Raw genomic sequence first — 17,552 nt, 5'->3', positions numbered from 1 at the left:
TGGAGAGGATCTTCCCTGGAAAAGGGCAGGATATACTGTGCAATAGAATCAATGGGGGAACCGTGTTTGTGTGTTAAAGTGGCCCTTCACGCCCCTTTTCTGGCCCTTCTTCGCACCCACCCTGAGTGTTTTTACTTAGCTAGAGGAGGGATGTTTTTGGTAGAAAGTAGCTTTCTGCACAAAGGCAAAATTTCAATGACTTGCACCCCCCCCCCCACTTTTTTCTCTGGCCCCTGCTGACATGTGCCCCCACCCCAGAAGGGAATGTGGCGCTCAGGGTGAAACAAGTTCTCTACCCCTGGAATGAATGACTGAATATGCTCACTTGCTTGGGAGAAAACACACTTGGGACTTCTTAGTGAGTAAACATGCATTGACTTGGGTTGTAAGCAACACATGTTTTCTCCCCACCCTCTTCTCATTTTATATCATTTGATTTAGGCATCTGGCCAGGAGGGGGGTATTTGGGGGGGGGGTTAGGGGCAGCAGCAGCCCTAATTTTTACACCTAGTCATTTCATTGAAACCCAGCTCGCTTCTTCTGCAGAGATGCTCATGGGGTTAATTGCACAGAGCTCTGTTGCCTAGAGAGGACCGGGAATGGGTGTGCATTGCATGTATGTGTGTGAAAGGGAGAGAGAATGAGAGTTTTTAAAAGATGAAGCTACTTTCCTGCACAGCTGCACAGAGAGCTAAAAAGAAAAAGGCAACCAACCTCCTTCCTGTCCTGCTGTTATTTCCTTCCTGATTATTTAAAATAATAATAATAAACTTCCCCTTTTAGGGGTATATGCTATCCTTGGTGCAACTGGAGGATTGTAAATACAGTATTCCCAGAAGGTGCTATGCAAAAGCTACATGGAGCAGGTGAGTTTAAGCAGGGAAGTGGATTCAGGGGAAGGAGAGAGAAAAGCAGAAGGAGCAGGCATCTGTGTGTGTGTCAGAAGGAAAGGAGGGTTCTTGCAGATGACCACTGAGCTTGCTTTTGCAGAGAGGTTAGATAATGTTGGCTATTTGTTGAGCATTCCCTCTGATTACTGTATTTTTTTTGCAGGAAGCTTAGATGTCTGCATACACTCTATATATTTATAGCACATTTCTCCCACCTGCCCTAAAGAATCTTGGGAACTGTAGTTTGCTAAGGATGCTGGGGATTGTAGCTCTGTGAGGGGTAAATTACAATTCCTGAGACTGAATTCATGATGTGTACACCAGTTGTCCCGCACTTTCCAATGCATTTCAACCATCACTTTCCTGATCGCAAAAGTCTGATTTTTAGGGTTTGTTTGCTGCACTATGGCAGCATCCAGGCTGTTGCTATTTTCAGGTAGGATTCAATCACGTACCTCAAATTCAGCTTGTGCAATTACAGTTGATATCAATGAATGAATACAAATCATTTACCTTTCAAGCTCCTTTCCTCTGGTCACCTCCAGATTATCTCTGTGTTGAGTAACTCAGGGTGAACTTAGCTGAAAAGACTGCCTGCTTCTGCATAGGCCCGTAAGATCACTTAGATCATGCTGGGAAATTCTATAAGGTCGTTTTAGATGTCTTGTAGCGACCTATCCTTTTGCCAAAGTTTTCCTTGACCCATAAGATCAAACATGTCCACACCGTACCTTGGAAGCAGCTACAACTCCTCCAAAGAATTATGGGAACTGGAGTTTGTTGAAGGTGTTGGGAATTGTAGCTCTGTGAAGGGTAAACTGCAGCTCCCATAATTCTTTGGCAGAAGCTATGCATGGTATGGATCTACACATTCCTGTTTTTAATTTGTTCTGGTATGGAATTGTTTATTTATATAACACTTTTTAGCCTAAAGGCACCCGAAGTCGTGAAGAAGATTAGTACGTATCAGTATAAAAGAAAATGCACAGTAAAAGTACAGTACATAAAATGCACCGCTCAAAGCAATATTAACAGGATCTTCAACGGCCAACATCATGGGGTGGGAGGATGTTCCACTTAGAGCAGGTCAAAGGAAAGTCCTCCATTTTAGAAGCAGAGTTTTAACCTGTGTTGATACATAGAATCATTGAATTGTAGAGTTGGAAGGGACCCTGAGGATCATTTAGTCCAACCCCCTGCAATGCAGGAATATGCAGCTGTCCCATACAGGGATCAAACATGCAACCTTGGCATTATCACCAGCACCATGCTCTCACCAACCAAGCTACCCAGTATTACTGGTTTTATGTTGTTGAAATTTTTTTTTAATGTTGTTGATATTGTTTAAGGGTTTTTAAATCTTTAATCAGTTTATAAAATTTTGACATAAATAAAATCCCTTTTTTTCAAATCACGTGACAAAAAGACTGACTTTTCTTCTATTCCTCCAAGAAGCAAAGCTAGGAACAAAAATGGAAAAGCAGGAAGCTTCAACCGGACCTGAGCCTGGGAACAAACCAGAAGGCAGAGGAAGAGATCCTTGTGTTGTCCAAGCTGAGACCACCCAGGAGCTCCTGACTGGGGTGGCCCCCCAACAAATCAAACAAGAGCCGGAAGAAGGCCGAGAATGGCGCTGGGAGGCCCAGTGGCAGGAGTTCTTCAAGACAGCCAAGTCCCCTCACTCAGAGTGGCGGCACCTGCAGCTGCCCATTCCCACCTTGGAGGAGAACTCAAAGTCTTCTCAGGCTCCCTTGAAGGGGACATCCAATGCCACCCTGCGGCCTATAGGGGAGTGGCTGACTCAGACCCTGCCTGACCTCCTTGGAGAGGCCCAGCAGGTGTGTCGGAGCCTAGACTCCCCTCCAACGGTGAAGGTTGAAGAGGCTCTGGAGGGGGACGCAGCCAGGATGGAGATGCGGCGACAACACTTCAGGCAGCTGTCCTACCACGAGGCCAAGGGCCCCCGGGAGATCTGCAGGAAGCTCCGGGAGCTTTGCTGACTCCCAAGAAACTCACCAAGGAGCAGATCTTAGATCTGCTGATCCTGGAGCAGTTCTTGACCATTATGCCTCGGGAGATGAAGAACTGGGTGAGGGAAAGGAGCCCACATACATGTGCTGAGGTGGCGGTTCTGGCCGAGGATTTCCTCTTGATACTTCATGAGTCAGAGAGACAGGAAGTAAAGGTATGAGGCGTGTGAGGTGTTTTGGTCACTTTGAGGTGCCAATTGGAGTGGTGGCTGGTTTATATGGGCAACTGGACCTCACCAAGCTTGGTCTGTCTTCAGCCAGCTCCCAGATCCCTGGATCTGTCCAATGGGGAATCGAGTCCAGCATCCAACTTGATGCTTGCCTAAAACCTAGAAACATATGCATGTTGTTGACTTCTTCTCCCTTTCCTCCACTCCAGGTTCCAGGGCTCTTGGAAGAGACCATTATTAATGCCTCCAAATCAGAGCAAGATTTACCAGACTCTGCAAAGATGCAACTGTCCATGGAAGTCACACTGCTGGGTAAGGATTGGTGTGTGCAAAACAGTCAGCTGCTGGAGCCCCTTTCCCACTGATAGAACACAGGAAGCTGTCTTAACCTGAGCCAGATCCATTGGCCAGTTTGGCTCAGTATTACCCACACTGACTGGCAGCAGCTCTGCAGGATTGCAGACAGGAGTGTTTCGCCAGCCTTTCCCAGAGATGCTGAGATGAAATCTAGCACTTTCTTCAAGCAAGGCAGATGCTCTGCCACTGAACGATGGCCCCTTCCCAAATGATGATGATGAATAATTTATATCCCGCCCATCTGGCTGGTTTTCCCCAGCCAGTCTGGGCTGCTTCCGGCACATTAAAAACTTCCTGATACAGAATAACAGATCCAGATATTCCGCAAAAGAGGAAGGGTATCTTTATATGCGACCGCGGCAGCAAGAGTTCTGATCGCGGCAAAATGGAAGAGTAATCTCTATACATGATTGGATCCAAAGCTGACAGAATATGGCGAATTAGATGGTCTATCAGAAAAAAATAAAGAATAAATCAAAACAGGAATTTGTTTCAAAATGGGAGGTTTTCAAAGAATATCTGAAAAATAAATATAGTAGTTTAAATTCTGTTGCAGCATTCGAGGAACTTCAGTAATAGTTGCAAGGTAGATATAAGAAATTAGCTATATTAAGAAAAAGTTTAATTATGATAAAAGTGTGTATTGGCAATAAGTAATATGAAATCAAAATATGGAATAGACGGGAGGTCGGGTCTTTAGTGTTAAGACCAATAGATGTTTTATTGTTTGCTAAGAAAATTATGTGTCTATGGTTATTCCTGTGGTGTAATTTGGTATTTTGTGTTTTTTTCTTTTTTCTTGTTGTATCAATAAAAATCTTTTTTAAAAAAACAAAAAAGCAACAACTTCCTGATACAAGGCTGCCTGCAGATGTATTCTAAAAGTTGTGCAGTTCTTCATCTCCTTGACATCTGATGGGAGGACATTCCACAGGGAGGGTCTCACTGCCAAGAAGGCCCTCTGCCTGGTTCCCTGTACCTTCACTTCTCACACTGAGGGAACTGCCAGAATGTCTGGGCTGAACGATGGGGGTGGAGACGCTCCTTCAGGTCTTTGCAGAAGTTCTATCTCATGCCCACAGATAATGATTCTCTGCTTATTCCTAGGAGTCCAAGACCCAGTGCTGGAGAATGAAGAGGAGCCCTTTCATGTGAAAAGTCCCGAGCCTGGAGATGTGGGATGCAGCGGAATATCCTTAGAAAGAGCCAAAGATAATTTCTTCCAGTCTCCCAAGTTGGAAAAGATCCCTGGAAACAAGGGGGGACCAGAGAGGCACCAGGAAAGCTATCTGTGGAAGGTAGCACAGCAGGCCTTCCTCTGCGAAGGAAGTGGCCAGACTTTCCATGAAAGCGTCGTCCGCGACAGCACGTGCCCGCGAAGCAGCATCGCCAGCACCAACTACGAGAAGAGCCTCCGCCAGAGCTTGGACCTCCTCAAGAACCAGAAGAAACGGCTGAGGAAGTTCAAATGCTCCTAGTGCAGGGCCACGTCCAACATTCAAGCAAACATTGTCGCTCACGAGAGAATCCACACCGGCGAGAAGCCCTACGGCTGCTTAACCTGCGGCAAAAGCTTCAGCCGGAAGTCGACCCTCGTGCGGCACAAGAGGACCCACACGGGGGAGAAGCCTGTATATATTACATTTATAAATATGAAAATCGACTACATTTTCCAAGGGGTGATGTGCTTCAAATGCGCAGTGTGTGTGCAGGCCTAGCCACAATGCACACTAGCTGACATTGTTCTTTCTTAGTCTAGCCTCCCTCACAGGGTTGTTGGGAGGATAAAATGGGGGGTGGGGGTGGAGAGAGAACAGTGTATGGCCTTTTTGGGTGGGCAGACTAAAAACTGAACAGATGAATAATACTAGTTCACATGGGCAAGTCAAACCACAGAATATATTGAAATCTGACTATCGTTACTGTTTCTTTCCTGTGTGGACTTTCTGATGTTCACAAAGACTAGTGTGCACCTTCCGTCATATTCAGAGCGCTCAAATGATTTCTCGCCTCCGTTTGTTCTCCTCTGTACAAGTTCCCCCAAAGTTTAAGCATTTTACTCTTCTTATTTACATGAGGCTTTTGTCAAGGAAAGGGTGGTGCTGTAGGTTAAAACACAGAGCCTAGGACTTGCTGTTCAGAAGGTCGCCAGTTCGAATCCCCGTGACGGGGTGAGCTCCCGTTGCTGGGTCCTTGCTCCTGCCAACCTAGCAGTTCGAAAGCATGTCAAAGTGCAAGTAGATAAATAGGTACCGCTCTGACGGGAAGGCAAACCCAGAAGCGGCTTAGTCATGCTGGCCACATGACCCGGAAGCTGTATGCCGGCTCCCTTGGCCAATAAAGTGAGATGAGCGCCGCAACCCCAGAGTCGGCCACGACTGGACCTAATGGTCAGGGGTCCCTTTACCTTTACCTTTGTCAAGGAAATGCAAGCGTTTTTATTTTATAAAGAAGTTCCCTACTCCTAGGAGTTTATTTATTTTATTTTTTTATTGTGGGGGAACAGATGAATAGGGATGGTTGTGAACAAATGAAGTCACAAATATTTAAGCTGTATTGTTCCATAGCCTCTCTATTCTGCCGTTTCAGGCAGCGCGGAGCCTGCAGGCACTCTAGCCACAACGTCACTCCCAGGAGAGACGCCTGGCTTGGGCATGCTGCAGGTCCCGCAGTAAGCACTGGCCCCCACAGTGTGGCACCCAGTGCCAGCCACGTTTCATTACGTTTGTTGACTGAACTGTGAGTTCAGTCGTGAGCCCATTTTTTTAAAAAAAAATTAAACTAATATTTTTGTCACCCTCCTCAGGGATGACACCCAGGGCAGTCCACCCCCTAAGAGTTGGAAAGAATCCCCTCCCTCAAGAAATATGCTTTTATTCATTTGAATGATGAGGTTCACAGAAATCTTTTCTACCATTGCTCCCAATTAGCCTGTACTCTGGAAAATGAAGTGCAAATACTATCAACAAACATATAAAATACAAATTCAGTCAACTAAAAATAACTAGCATAAAGTAAGCTCCATAAAAAGCAACCCAAAACGAATAACAACAAGAAAATCCACACTATAATCCAGTAAGAAGGAACATAATATAATTCTAAGAATTAGGATGTAATAATCTAGTATGATTAAAAAGTCTAGGAGAACAAGGAAGTTCACCTGGGGGCAAAAATTTCTTCTTTGGGGAGCATCCCATAAATCGGAGGGGGTGGTTTACCACAGAGCATAGCTGTCAACTCTTCCCTTTTCTTGCGAGGAATCCTATTCAGAATAAGTGAATTTCCCTTTTTTTAAAAAAAGGGGAAACGTTGACAGCTATGCCTCAGAGTCTCAATGTGAATTGTAGGGAGTGTGGTTCCTTCAAGAAACTGCTTGACTGCAGTTCCCATCATGCTGCAGCCTGACCTCTGGCCAAGCTGGCTGGGGCTGATGAGAGCAGGAGACCAGAGACATCAGACATTTGTAAACTGCTTATTTTGCACAATCAAGCAATGTATAAATTTAACAAAAAATAATAACAAATTGACTACTGGAAAACATTAAGGCAGCAATCTTATGTGCAATTAGCTAGGAGGAAGTTATACTGAATTCAAGGAAATGTACCTTGTTAAGTGTGGACAGGAGAAACTGTGTTCACCGAATGGGCTGAGGATGGGGCCTTCCCTCTCTTTATTTCGCTCCTGTCTGAGGTCTACAAAGCAATGAGCAACCACTGCTAACGTCGGAGGAGGGATTACCGGTATTTTGTAGGGATCAACTCCTGTAGTCTAATAATGTCCGCATCTAAATTGCTGGTAGCGGCCTTGTGGGCAGGTGGAGAGGCAAAAATTGAACCCAAGGCTGACAGTGATGAAAACTTAACCCCTTTAAAAAATAGATTTCAGGGGACTGTTAAGTGTAAACGGCCTCCTTAAGAGCTAAATGACAGTGGGGAATTCTGGGGAAGGGAATGAAAAAGCGAAACCCCTTTTTGCTGTTTCTACCAATTGTGACTGAAGTGAATCCTCCCTCAACTGCTAATAAGTGTTTGCTTTATAGAGCAACCATTCCGGTCTGGAAAGAAACTCTGCCTGAGTGTGTGACGCAGTTGTCTCCTCAGGCTATTCTGAGGTGGGTTTTCTCTCCCCACAGATAGAAGAAAGGGAGGAGGGTCTCTCCAGAGAACGAGGCTCCTGAGAACATGTAGAGAGGGGCTCCTGAATCGGCATTGAGAAAAGTCACTTCCCCTGCTTCATAATTCAGAAACACTTGGATCCTCTTGAGCTCCCCTCTCAGGAAGAGAAAAGGGACATCAGGGGGGTCAAAGGCCTTGTACTCTCCTCCCCACCTCCCCACAGCCCAGATCCCTTCCTCGGAACTTAAGTGAAAGGAGCCCTTTCTCCTCAAGGACTTCCTGGTGACCCCCACTGCCCATTCTCCCTCTCTCTCTACAATGACCTCCCAAAAATGTCTGCCTGCTGCAAATCCCTCCCTTCCCAGCACGGAAATAACTGTGTCGAATCTCTCAGAGTTGTCGGGCAGGTCTTGACGCGGGACTCCCAATCTCACACTTTTGCAATCCTCGGAGAGGGCAAGAATACGATGAGCCGTGTCTGGATCCAGAGTGACATTTGCTGTTTTGAGGGAAGGTGAGGAAAAGGGAAGAGAGGTAGAATATGAGCTGAGACAGAGACGGACATCCTTATTATTTATTTATTTATTTATTTATTTCCCGCCCTCCCTGGCCAAAGCCGGGCTCAGAGCGACTAACAACAGTAAAAATAACACAGTTTACACAAAATCGCAATCAATTAATTGAAATACATTCTAAAATCAATTCATTCTAAAAACAATTCAGAATCAATTAATGGCAATCATTGGGCTAGAGTTCTGTGAGGATTGCCAAGGGAGGGGGGTCAGGCTGTGCCCTGGCCAAAGGCCTGGTGGAACAGCTCTGTCTTGCAGGCCCTGTGGAAAGATGTCAAGTCCCGCAGGGCCCTAGTCTCTTGTGACAGAGCATTCCACCAGATTGGAGCTATATCCGAAAAAGCCCTGGCTCTAGTTGAGGCCAGCCTAACCTCTCTGTGGCCTGGGACCTTCAAGATGTTTTTATTTGAAGACCGTCAGGTCCTCCATGGGGCATACCCGGAGAGGCGGTCCCATAGGTACGAGGGTCCTAGGCCGTATAGGGCTTTAAAGGTTAAAACCAGCACCTTAAACCTGATCCTGTTCTCCAACGGGAACCAGTGCAGCTGGTATAGCACCGGGTGAATGTGATCCCGCAGCGAGGACCCTGTAAGGAGGCATTCTGCACACGCTGGAGTTTCTGGGTCAGTCTCAAGGGCAGCCCCATGTAGAATGAGTTACAAAAATCAAGTTTAGAGGTGACCGTCGCGTGGATCACAGTGGCTAGGTCACGACGAGAAAGGTAAGGAGCCAACTGCTTAGCTTGGTGGAGATGAAAAAATGCCGCCTTTGCTATAGCTGCAATCTGCACCTCCATGGAAAGGGAGGTGTCGAAGATTACACCCAAACTCTTAACGGACGGTGATGGCACTAATTGCGCCCCTGCAAGAGATGGGAGTTGCCCCCCCCCCAATCCCATATCGTCCCGATGCAGCCAAAGGACCTCTGATCCAAGACAGATGCCAGGAACCAGTTTCCCTCTAAAATCTATAAGACTTAAGGAAATATGAGGTGGGTTTTATTTCTCCACAGTCAAAGTGTGTGGTGTGGTGGTGGTGGTGGGGTCACACCAGAGAATGAAAATGCACAGATCAGCATTAAATAAAAACACCTTCCCTCCATAATTCAGAGTCACTCAGATTCAGTTGGGCAGCAGAGGACCACCAGGCAGGTTGGAGGTCCTGTACTCACCTCCCGACTTGCCCACAGCCCAGATCCTTCCCTCAGGACATGAGCCCTTTCCCCTCACAGACTTCCTGTTGATCCCCACAGCCCATCCTTCCCCAAAATGTGTGGCTCCTATGAATCCCTTACATTTCAGCGCAGAATGGAGAAGTTTGAGTCTCTCAGGATTGTTCAACAGGTCTTGACTTTTGTGTCTGCATTTCACATGTTTACGATCCTCGGAGGGATGAGCTGCTGCTTTTTGACCCATAGTGATGTTTGCTGTTGAAGGGCAGGGGGGCAGGGGAGAGATGAAGAAACAGATAAGAGAGGAAGAATCAGCTGGTGTCATGATCCAAGAAACACCCCAGGAAGCACATTCCCTCTCAAATCAACAGGATTTCCTGGCACTGCATTTAGGACTGGGGGAGCCATATTTTGCTTCCCGACTTTGCTCACAATAAAACATTTCCTTTTGGATTTCAAATCAGGATTTTGTTCTTAGTATTCCACATACTTATATTCTGTCCTGGTAGTTAGGGACAAGGAGGAAAACTGTCCGGAAAACATTTACTCAGCTTTCTTGTGTGGGTGAATAGTGGAATATGCGAGTTTAGGGGTGGGGAGAATTCACCCACTTTTCACCATTTTGGATTTCTGTGAGGGGGCAAGCAGGTAAGCAGCAAACAGCCATAAAATATTTATTTCCTCACTATGGTTAGAGGATGGGCAGTATCAGTTTAGACCCTTCAGTTAATTCTGGCTCAAGTGGAGACAGAATTACGGGTATCAATGTGGATCAATAATTATGAAAACAATAGTGAATTTTGACATCATAATTTGCAACTGAGTTTCTACAAGGTGACTTTTCTGTGTAAGAAATGTAGTAGTGTTTTGAACCTTATTGCATTTTGAATCTTATTACAGAATTAATGCTATTCTCAGCTTTCCGTAGGCATTTTGATGGCAGCTTGCGACTGCACCTCCAAGCACCATCTCCCACAGCATACAGTTGCAAAGATGAGGTTGGACATTTTAGGATGGCAGCTGGATCAAGGGTTACATTTATATTGGGAAAGAGATCAAATTAGACAATCTAGCAGATTGCCTTGCCTTGCTTTCCTTCAAAATTGCTATATCAGTCAGGACACTCCTTTTATTCTGTGCATTTTTTGTTTAATTAATTAATTTATTTCATAAAAAATTATGTACCATAAATTTATGTACCATAAACTTTAATTGTAAAAAAAACCTTCAAACTGGTTTGCAAAAAAAGATAAAATAAAATTATCGCTAAAGAAGATTTCAACAGTAATTTAAAACATACAAAAAGTAAAAACTACAGTTGTACATATGAATAATCTAAACATTGCCATAGTGCTACAAAGCTATTGATGGGTCTAAAGTCTGCAGGACAGGCTGTTTAAGCCCCGTGAAATACCACTCCCCAGCCTCTCCTGTGAATTTGGTATTTTACCTTTCCAAAGCTGCTGTCTGAGTAACTGGGCATCTGAAGAAGCAAAAAGATACAAAGCTTTAGCATGACAGTGTTGTACCTCAAATAAACCTTGTTACTAAAATATCATTTCATAACCATAGCATCTATTGTGTCTTTAATACTAAGTAGTAGAGCAAACAATTTAAACAAAGAAAAAGGAAATCATATGAAGAATAGATTAAAAAATTAAACTATCAAAATCAGAAAAGGCGAACCTGCAAGTCTAGAGGGGAAAAACATGTGAGGGACTATATTAAAAAACACCTTAAAATCCTTCAGCATCCATCACTGTAGTTCGTTCCTGAATTAGCTGATTGTTGTGGAGGACTGAAGGATCATCAGAACAATGCCAATCTTTTAAAAGGGCACAGAGGACAACTGGATGCAGATTAACATCTGCTCCTATGAAACTGGTGAAAAAATAGCTGAAGTTGGAATGGTTAGACACCTGTATTCTCGGGGTTTATCCCTGTCTTAGGGGAATTGTTAAAGATAGTGATATATCAAACTTACGGAGGAAAAATCAGCAGAGCTCTCATGCAACTAGAGGTCCTGCCTTACCAAACGTTTGAAATTATTTCAGACTGTTAACAAACATTTAGGCAGAGGCTGTTATTATTCATGCCCTGACCCTCTGAACTCTTGAGGTATTATTTTTCAAATATTTTTATTAAATTTTCTGTTTTACAATTTCAGATAAACATTTAACACACTTGAGATATCAGTGACTTCCCTTCTTTACTTCCATGGGTCATTTTACATATCTTGGTTCATTTTAAATATCTGCATATTTTACAAAAACTACACCAATCAGTTTTCCATTATTACATCCATCAAAACTTATTTACACTGTTGAATTTATCTTAATGCTGTCAGAGTTTTCAGCTGTACACATTTATTTCCCATATATTCAATAAACGTTTCCCAATCTTCTTTAAACGTACGTTCTTCTTGTTCTCTTATTCTATATGTTAAGCCTGCAAGTTGTGCATATTCTGTCAACTTAAGTCGCCAATCTTATTTAGTTGAACTCTTGAGGTATTGAGATGGTTGCCTCCCTACATTTGGCAGCTGCAGGTGGAAATCTAAGGAGGAGATGGCTCAGGATGTTACTCCACTGCTGGGAGACAACAAGGCTAAGTCAGCAGTAGAGGAACTGGGTGATTATTGATGCCCTTTTCAATGCCCTTCCAGATGGCAAAACCCAAGCAGAGTTTGAGAATCTCCAAAAGGACCTCTCCAGATTGTGTTGATGGTCAAAAAAATGAAAGGAAGTTACTGTATAATTGTAAACCAACAAACAGCAGAGTAGAAAATCCTGGCTTTACTATAGACCCTGGTGCCTTTATTTGTGGTGGCCAAGATATAGTACAGTCATACCTTGGGATAAATATGCTTCAGAATACGTATTTTTGGGTTGCGCTCCGCAGCGACCTGGAAGTAATGGAGCGCGTTACTTCTGGGTTTCGCCACTCGTGCAGATGGTCAAAATGACGTCACGCGCATGCGCGGAAGTGGCAAAACGTGACCCGCACAGTTGTGTCTTACGTTCTCTTCAGGATGCGAACGGGGCTGCGGAATGGATCCCTTTCGCATCCCGAGGTACCACTATACAGTCATATCTTGGATCCCAAACACCCTGGTACTTGGACATTTTGGCTCCCAAACACTGCAAACCCAGAAGTAAGTGTGTTTGTGAACATTCTTTGGAACCTGAACGTCTGATGGGGCTTCTGCGGCTTCTGACTGACTGCAGGAGTTTCCTGCGCTTTGGTTTCCAAATGTTTTGGAAGTTGAACGGATTCCGATCAACTTCCCAGGCACCACTATATATCTCCCACCAGCACTCCTGTGCCCCATGAGTGACAATTAGTATTATTATTTATTAAATTTGTATACCGCCCTATACCCTTAGGTCTCAGAGCAGTTCATAAGTTAAAAACACAGTGTAAAAACACAAAATCAAGACAAAAACAAAAACTACCCAATAACCCCAACACATTTCAAAAGGGCATTGGATGTCAATCAGCCAATGTATATGGGGCATTCTGGGGGAAGCTAGTGGCAGCAATGCCACCAAGATGGAAGATATGATAGCGCTACCCTGTCTGTGGCCATAACAGAATACAATGAGAGCTATGGACTAATATAATGCCCAGGGTAAAATCATCACAGCCATTCTTCTATACCTTTGAATTGCTTCACGACACCCTCCAGAAGTGGATTTATGTCACAGAATTCTAAGAGCCCCCTCTTCAGCTCTCGAGGGAAAGCCGCTGAATTCTCCAATCGCTCTCTTTGCTCATACCTGGTGAAGAAAAACAACGGGGCACAGAGTGGAGGAGGTTTTGCACATCTTGCCATTCCAGTGTGTGATGGGATCCTTGACTAGAGTGTCAGCCGTGCCAGCCCTAAAATCCACAAGAGCGTCTAGGATTTCATCAGATTCCCTAAATCTCTATGGCTGAAACATCTCCCCAATGTTTAAATGCTATCAGCTAGTAAATAGGTAAAGGTAAAGGGACCCCTGACCATTAGGTCCACTCGTCACTGACTCTGGGGTTGAGAAGCACATCTCGCTTTATTGGCCAAGGGAGCCGGCGTACAGCTTCTGGATCATGTGGCCAGCATGACTAAGCAGCTTCTGGCGAACCAGAGCAGCGCACGGAAACACCACTTACCTTCCCGCCACAGCGGTACCTATTTATCCACTTGCACTTTGATGTGTTTCGAACTGCTAAGTTGGCAGGAGCAGGGACTGAGCAATGGGAGCTCACCCCGTTGCGGGGATTCGAACCACCGACCTTCTAGTTGGCAGGTTCTAGGCTCTGTGGTTTAACCCACAGAGCCACCCGCGTTCCCAGCTAGTAGATACCCACGTCCCCAGCTAGTAGAGTCAGATACCTACATTAAAAACCTGCCAGGCACAACTCGCACCCCAACTCTCAACAAGGATGAAATGTCTTAACGCTTTTTCTTTCCCACCCCTAGAGGGGCACAATTTCAACACTGTATGTGTGGCATCCCACAGTCTCTCCCCCAGGAGCCCCTCAAAGACCAGTTTCCATCTACTTTCCTCTTGGGACCTTCCTTTCCACACAGTGATGCTAATGAAAATGAGCAGGATCCATTTACCTCTGCAAAGTCCTTTGCACATCCTAGAAGGGAAAAGAGAATGGAATTCACTATCTACCACAGGCCGCTCTACGAAGACCCTCTTCATATCCCAGAATGGATGCCCTCTGGCCCATTCTATCAATTTTATTTTTCCAATTTTAAGTTCCGAAATTCAAGCCCTGCTCTGTGTCCCATTGGACGACAGTCCATGCTGCCCAAATTCGCTATCCCTCTCTTTCTTTGGTCACTGTTATTGAACTTCGTTTTAGGCAAATCTACATGCATGGTGAAGGTGATTATCCCAGAAACTGTGGTGTGGAATAGAAGAAAACTTTGGTCAAGTGACTAGTAAGGTAAAGGTAAAGGTAAAAAGACCCCTGACCATTAGGTCCAGTCGTGGCTGACTCTGGGGTTGCGGCGCTCCTCTCACTTTATTGGCCAAGGGAGCCGGCGTACAGCTTCCGGGTCATGTGGCCAGCATGACTAAGCCGCTTCTGATGAACCAGAGCAGTGAATGGAAACGCCGTTTACCTTCCCGCCAGAGCGGTACCTATTTATCTACTTGCACTTTGAGGTGCTTTCAAACTGCTAAGTTGGCAGGAGCTGGGACCGAGCAATGGGAGCTCACTCCATTGCTGGGATTCAAACTGACGACCTTCTGATCGGCAAGTCCTAGGCTCTGTGGTTTAACCCACAGCGCCACCCGCGTCCCCTTCGTCAAGTGACTAGCTCATGACTAAAATAGGCCCAAATGCCAGTACAGAACTGAGAGGAAAGGATAAATCAGAAAATGTTGGGTGTGAATTTAGATCAGAGAGAGAGAGAGCACACTCTGTGCTAGAGCTCACTTCTCCTTAACTTTATTTTTCTTCAGCTCTAAGGTGGCCAGAGAACAGCCTCTGGGAAGATCAACACAGGGCACAAAGGCAGAACTGCCAGGCTGGAAGGAGTTAGCAGGCAAATCCCCAGCAAAAGGCAGAAAACAGCATCTGCTTCCATCAACAGAAAATAAGGTTCTCTAATCTGCAGTAATGTGAGCAACCCATCCCAGTTCTCTTGGATGTTCCTGTACACAAGAGACTTGATTAGAGACACTATAAACTGAGCCCCTTTACGGATGAAGGAGGAAGATAAAGGTTTGCAGGGAACCTTGCCCTGATGAAGAAGAAGAGTTTGGATTTGATATCCCGCCTTTCACTCCCCTTCAGGAGTCTCAAAGCGGCTAACAATCTCCTTTCCCTTCCTCCCCCACAACAAACACTCTGTGAGGTAAGTGGGACTGAGAGACTTCAGAGAAGTGTGACTGGCCCAAGGTCACCCAGCAGCTACATGTGGAGGAGCGGAGACGCGAACCCGGTTCCCCAGATTACATGAATACCGCTCTTAACCACTACACCACACTGGCTCTCAATGTGGAGCTATTTACTGTTTCTGCCACAGTCTTACCTGCAGGAGTTGAATTGCTGGCTTCTCACTTTTCTCCTTCATCTCCTTGATGATATTTTCAAGAGAGGAGAGTTTTCCGGAGAGTCTGGCCAGGTGCTCATCCCTTTTCCTTGCAATGTCCTTCTCCGCCTCTTCAATCTGATTCAGTAGTTGTTTTTCTTGCTCTTCCAGAAACTGGTGCAGTTGTCTGAACTTCTCCACTGCCTTCTGCCTCTCAGTTGCTGTTAATTTCTGCAAGAAGCAGATAGAAAGAGGAAAAGAGGAGGCAGAAATAAGAACTTGGTCAGCTTCCACAACATTAGGAGACTTATGAGATTTCCATAGGAAGGGCATATCTGACTGTTTCTAGGCATGAAATCAACATCCACCATAATCAGAGATAAAAAATGTTCAGCCAGTCCCTGTGGACACAAAACGCTCTTTCCTTAGTTTAGACTGGCAACTTTCATTTCATAGAAATGGCAGAGGCTAACTAACATGTTTATTTTAAAGTCGCAGGGCTGCTGATTCCCTGCTTTATAAGGCATTTCTTCATGAAAATATTATAGAAAATGAATTATATTAGGGGAAATTGCTTTGCCAAAATAAGTATAGAACACACATGGAAATTCACACTAGAATACTGGTGAATTTTATTTAGGATTTTTTTTAAAACAACAACAACACGCAAACTGATGTGGAAATTGTGTAGAACTGAACTGAAGATTGGAAAAATGAGAAATGGAGAGAAACTTAAATAGACAGATTTTCCCATCCCTCCTCAGCCATGACTTGGATCTTCAAGTACTTCTTCCCATCCTATTAACAGCGACACTTACAAGGAGGTCTTGGCTTTTCTCCTCCACATCTGCTTGGTATGCCAGAATAGCTTCTCTCTCTTTCCTCAGATTCTTCAGGCAGCTACAGATCAAGCCCTAAAGGGAAAACAAAAGCTCAGGTTTGAATGAGACAGACAGACAGACAGACAGACACACACACACACACACACACACACGTTGAATATCCTGCCTATTTCTAGTGGCCAGTGGTCCTGATATTAGCCTTTTTATGTAGCAATTGCTCTGACGTTCTAATCTTTGATAGCTGATAACTAACTTCTAGTTTTTGAAATCTGTCCTGGCCTTTCTGGGCTTTTACCATCTTGGATCTGAATTGGGAGGTGGGGGAGGCAGTTGTCATGCAATTTACATAACAAACATCAGTCATGTAAATAGTATTCATGCAACTGGTGTTCAGAAGCATTATAGCCTCAATGAATCCACAGTTATCCCCCCCCGCCCCCAAACAAGATCCACCTTGATTTCCTACCTTGTACTCCTCAGAAGCCTCCTCCAAGGGGATCACTTTGTGCCGTTCATGCTCCCTGGATCTGTCACACACCACACAGATGGGGGTTCCGTGGTCTTTGCAGAAGAGCTTCAGAAGCTCCTGGTGTTTTTCGCAGACTCTCTCCTTCTCCCCGCGAAGACTGAGCTTCTTGGTTATTTCCACAAAGTTAGCCAGCTGCCGATTGGGGATCAGATTCTTTGGCTGGACTGTTTGTCTGCAGTGAGGGCAAGAAGCTCGTGTGGCTCCCCCTCCCCAGCACTGGATCAGGCAGGATCGGCAGAAATTGTGCCCGCACTCTGCGATGGTCACTGGATCCTTGAAATACTCCAGGCAGATGGAGCAAGTGGCTTCATCGCAGAGATCCTTCACGGGGCTCTCAGCAGCAGCCATGGCGGAGAGACGGAGTTTAGTTTCACTTTCTCAGTTTTCACTCACTGGGCGTTTCCTTCCTGGAAATCGGTCAGATTCTCAGTGCTCACATGATTTGTGTGTGCGTGCAAGCAATCTGACAACCCTATGCAGTTGCTTAAAAGTTTCCAGAGTATTGTTTCAATTATTATATTGTTTTTAATGCTCTTATATTGTTGCATACTACTGTGATAGGAATTTTATGGTCTTAGATATATGGCAACTACCAGGATGTTTTATGAGAGGGCAATGTGAGAATACTCTCAGAAATTAATAAAATTAACAAAGTCATTGACGTCATGGAGCAACAGAGGCTGCTTCAAGAAAATCCATGTGCCCAAGGGAAGAGGTGTGTAGATGAGGATGGCTGTCGTTTTTAATTTTTACAATTAGCAACCATGTATATTTGAAAATGTAAACAAGTGAAAATGCCTTCTGGCGGTTGAGAGCCGCCCAGAGTGGATGGGGAAACCCAGC

The 17,552-nt window shown here is 44.9% G+C and overlaps 2 protein-coding genes across 9 annotated transcripts; one reads left to right on the top strand and one right to left on the bottom strand.

Moving 5' to 3' along the window:
* Window positions 1-315: 315 nt before the first annotated feature.
* Window positions 316-5,071, top strand: LOC309365146 (uncharacterized protein). Of its 7 annotated transcripts, none has more exons than XM_081903337.1 (4): window positions 316-358; window positions 784-866; window positions 2,346-3,402; window positions 4,555-5,071. In XM_081903337.1, the coding sequence occupies exons 3-4, from the start codon at window positions 3,078-3,080 to the stop codon at window positions 4,923-4,925; spliced, it is 696 nt and encodes a 231-aa protein (XP_081759463.1). In that variant the 5' UTR covers window positions 316-358; window positions 784-866; window positions 2,346-3,077; the 3' UTR covers window positions 4,926-5,071. The 7 variants fall into 5 exon arrangements, 5 of the variants coding, with proteins under 5 accessions (XP_081759463.1, XP_081759461.1, XP_081759465.1 ...); XM_081903338.1 differs by lacking the exon at window positions 316-358 and having other exon boundaries at window positions 772-866; window positions 2,346-3,075; window positions 3,300-3,402; XR_014165926.1 differs by lacking the exon at window positions 316-358 and having other exon boundaries at window positions 728-866; window positions 2,343-3,402.
* LOC309364762 (E3 ubiquitin-protein ligase TRIM11-like) lies at window positions 864-17,234 on the bottom strand. Of its 2 annotated transcripts, XR_014165876.1 has the most exons (9): window positions 16,647-17,234; window positions 16,157-16,252; window positions 15,339-15,569; window positions 13,911-13,933; window positions 12,965-13,083; window positions 10,755-10,787; window positions 9,428-9,559; window positions 7,052-8,061; window positions 864-2,016 (listed from the first exon to the last, which is right to left on the bottom strand). XR_014165876.1 is itself a non-coding variant. In XM_081902642.1 (8 exons), the coding sequence occupies exons 1-8, from the start codon at window positions 17,055-17,057 to the stop codon at window positions 7,544-7,546; spliced, it is 1,563 nt and encodes a 520-aa protein (XP_081758768.1). In that variant the 5' UTR covers window positions 17,058-17,234; the 3' UTR covers window positions 6,982-7,543. The 2 variants fall into 2 exon arrangements, 1 of the variants encoding a protein (XP_081758768.1); XM_081902642.1 differs by lacking the exon at window positions 864-2,016 and having other exon boundaries at window positions 6,982-8,061.
* Between the last annotated feature and the right edge of the window lie 318 nt (window positions 17,235-17,552).

The sequence above is a fragment of the Podarcis melisellensis genome (genome assembly GCF_964234715.1).
Source record: "Podarcis melisellensis genome assembly, chromosome: 2".
NCBI classification, from domain to species: Eukaryota; Metazoa; Chordata; class Lepidosauria; order Squamata; family Lacertidae; genus Podarcis; species Podarcis melisellensis.
The sequence above is the reverse complement of the archived record's forward strand: the minus strand, read 5'-3'. Positions and strand labels throughout refer to the sequence as shown.

Bases quoted from the DNA above. Each gene is read 5' to 3' on its own strand.
- LOC309365146 (XM_081903337.1), top strand. From the start codon at position 3,078: ATGAGGCGTGTGAGGTGTTTTGGTCACTTTGAGGTGCCAATTGGAGTG. The intron at 3,403-4,554 runs GTAAGGATTGGT...GCTTATTCCTAG, and splicing joins CATGGAAGTCACACTGCTGG to GAGTCCAAGACCCAGTGCTG.
- LOC309364762 (XM_081902642.1), bottom strand. From the start codon at position 17,057: ATGGCTGCTGCTGAGAGCCCCGTGAAGGATCTCTGCGATGAAGCCACT. The intron at 13,084-13,910 runs GTAAATGGATCC...TTTCTTCACCAG, and splicing joins GTGCAAAGGACTTTGCAGAG to GTATGAGCAAAGAGAGCGAT. The intron at 8,062-9,427 runs GTAAGGGATTCA...CCCTCAAAACAG, and splicing joins TCTCCATTCTGCGCTGAAAT to CAAATGTCACTCTGGATCCA.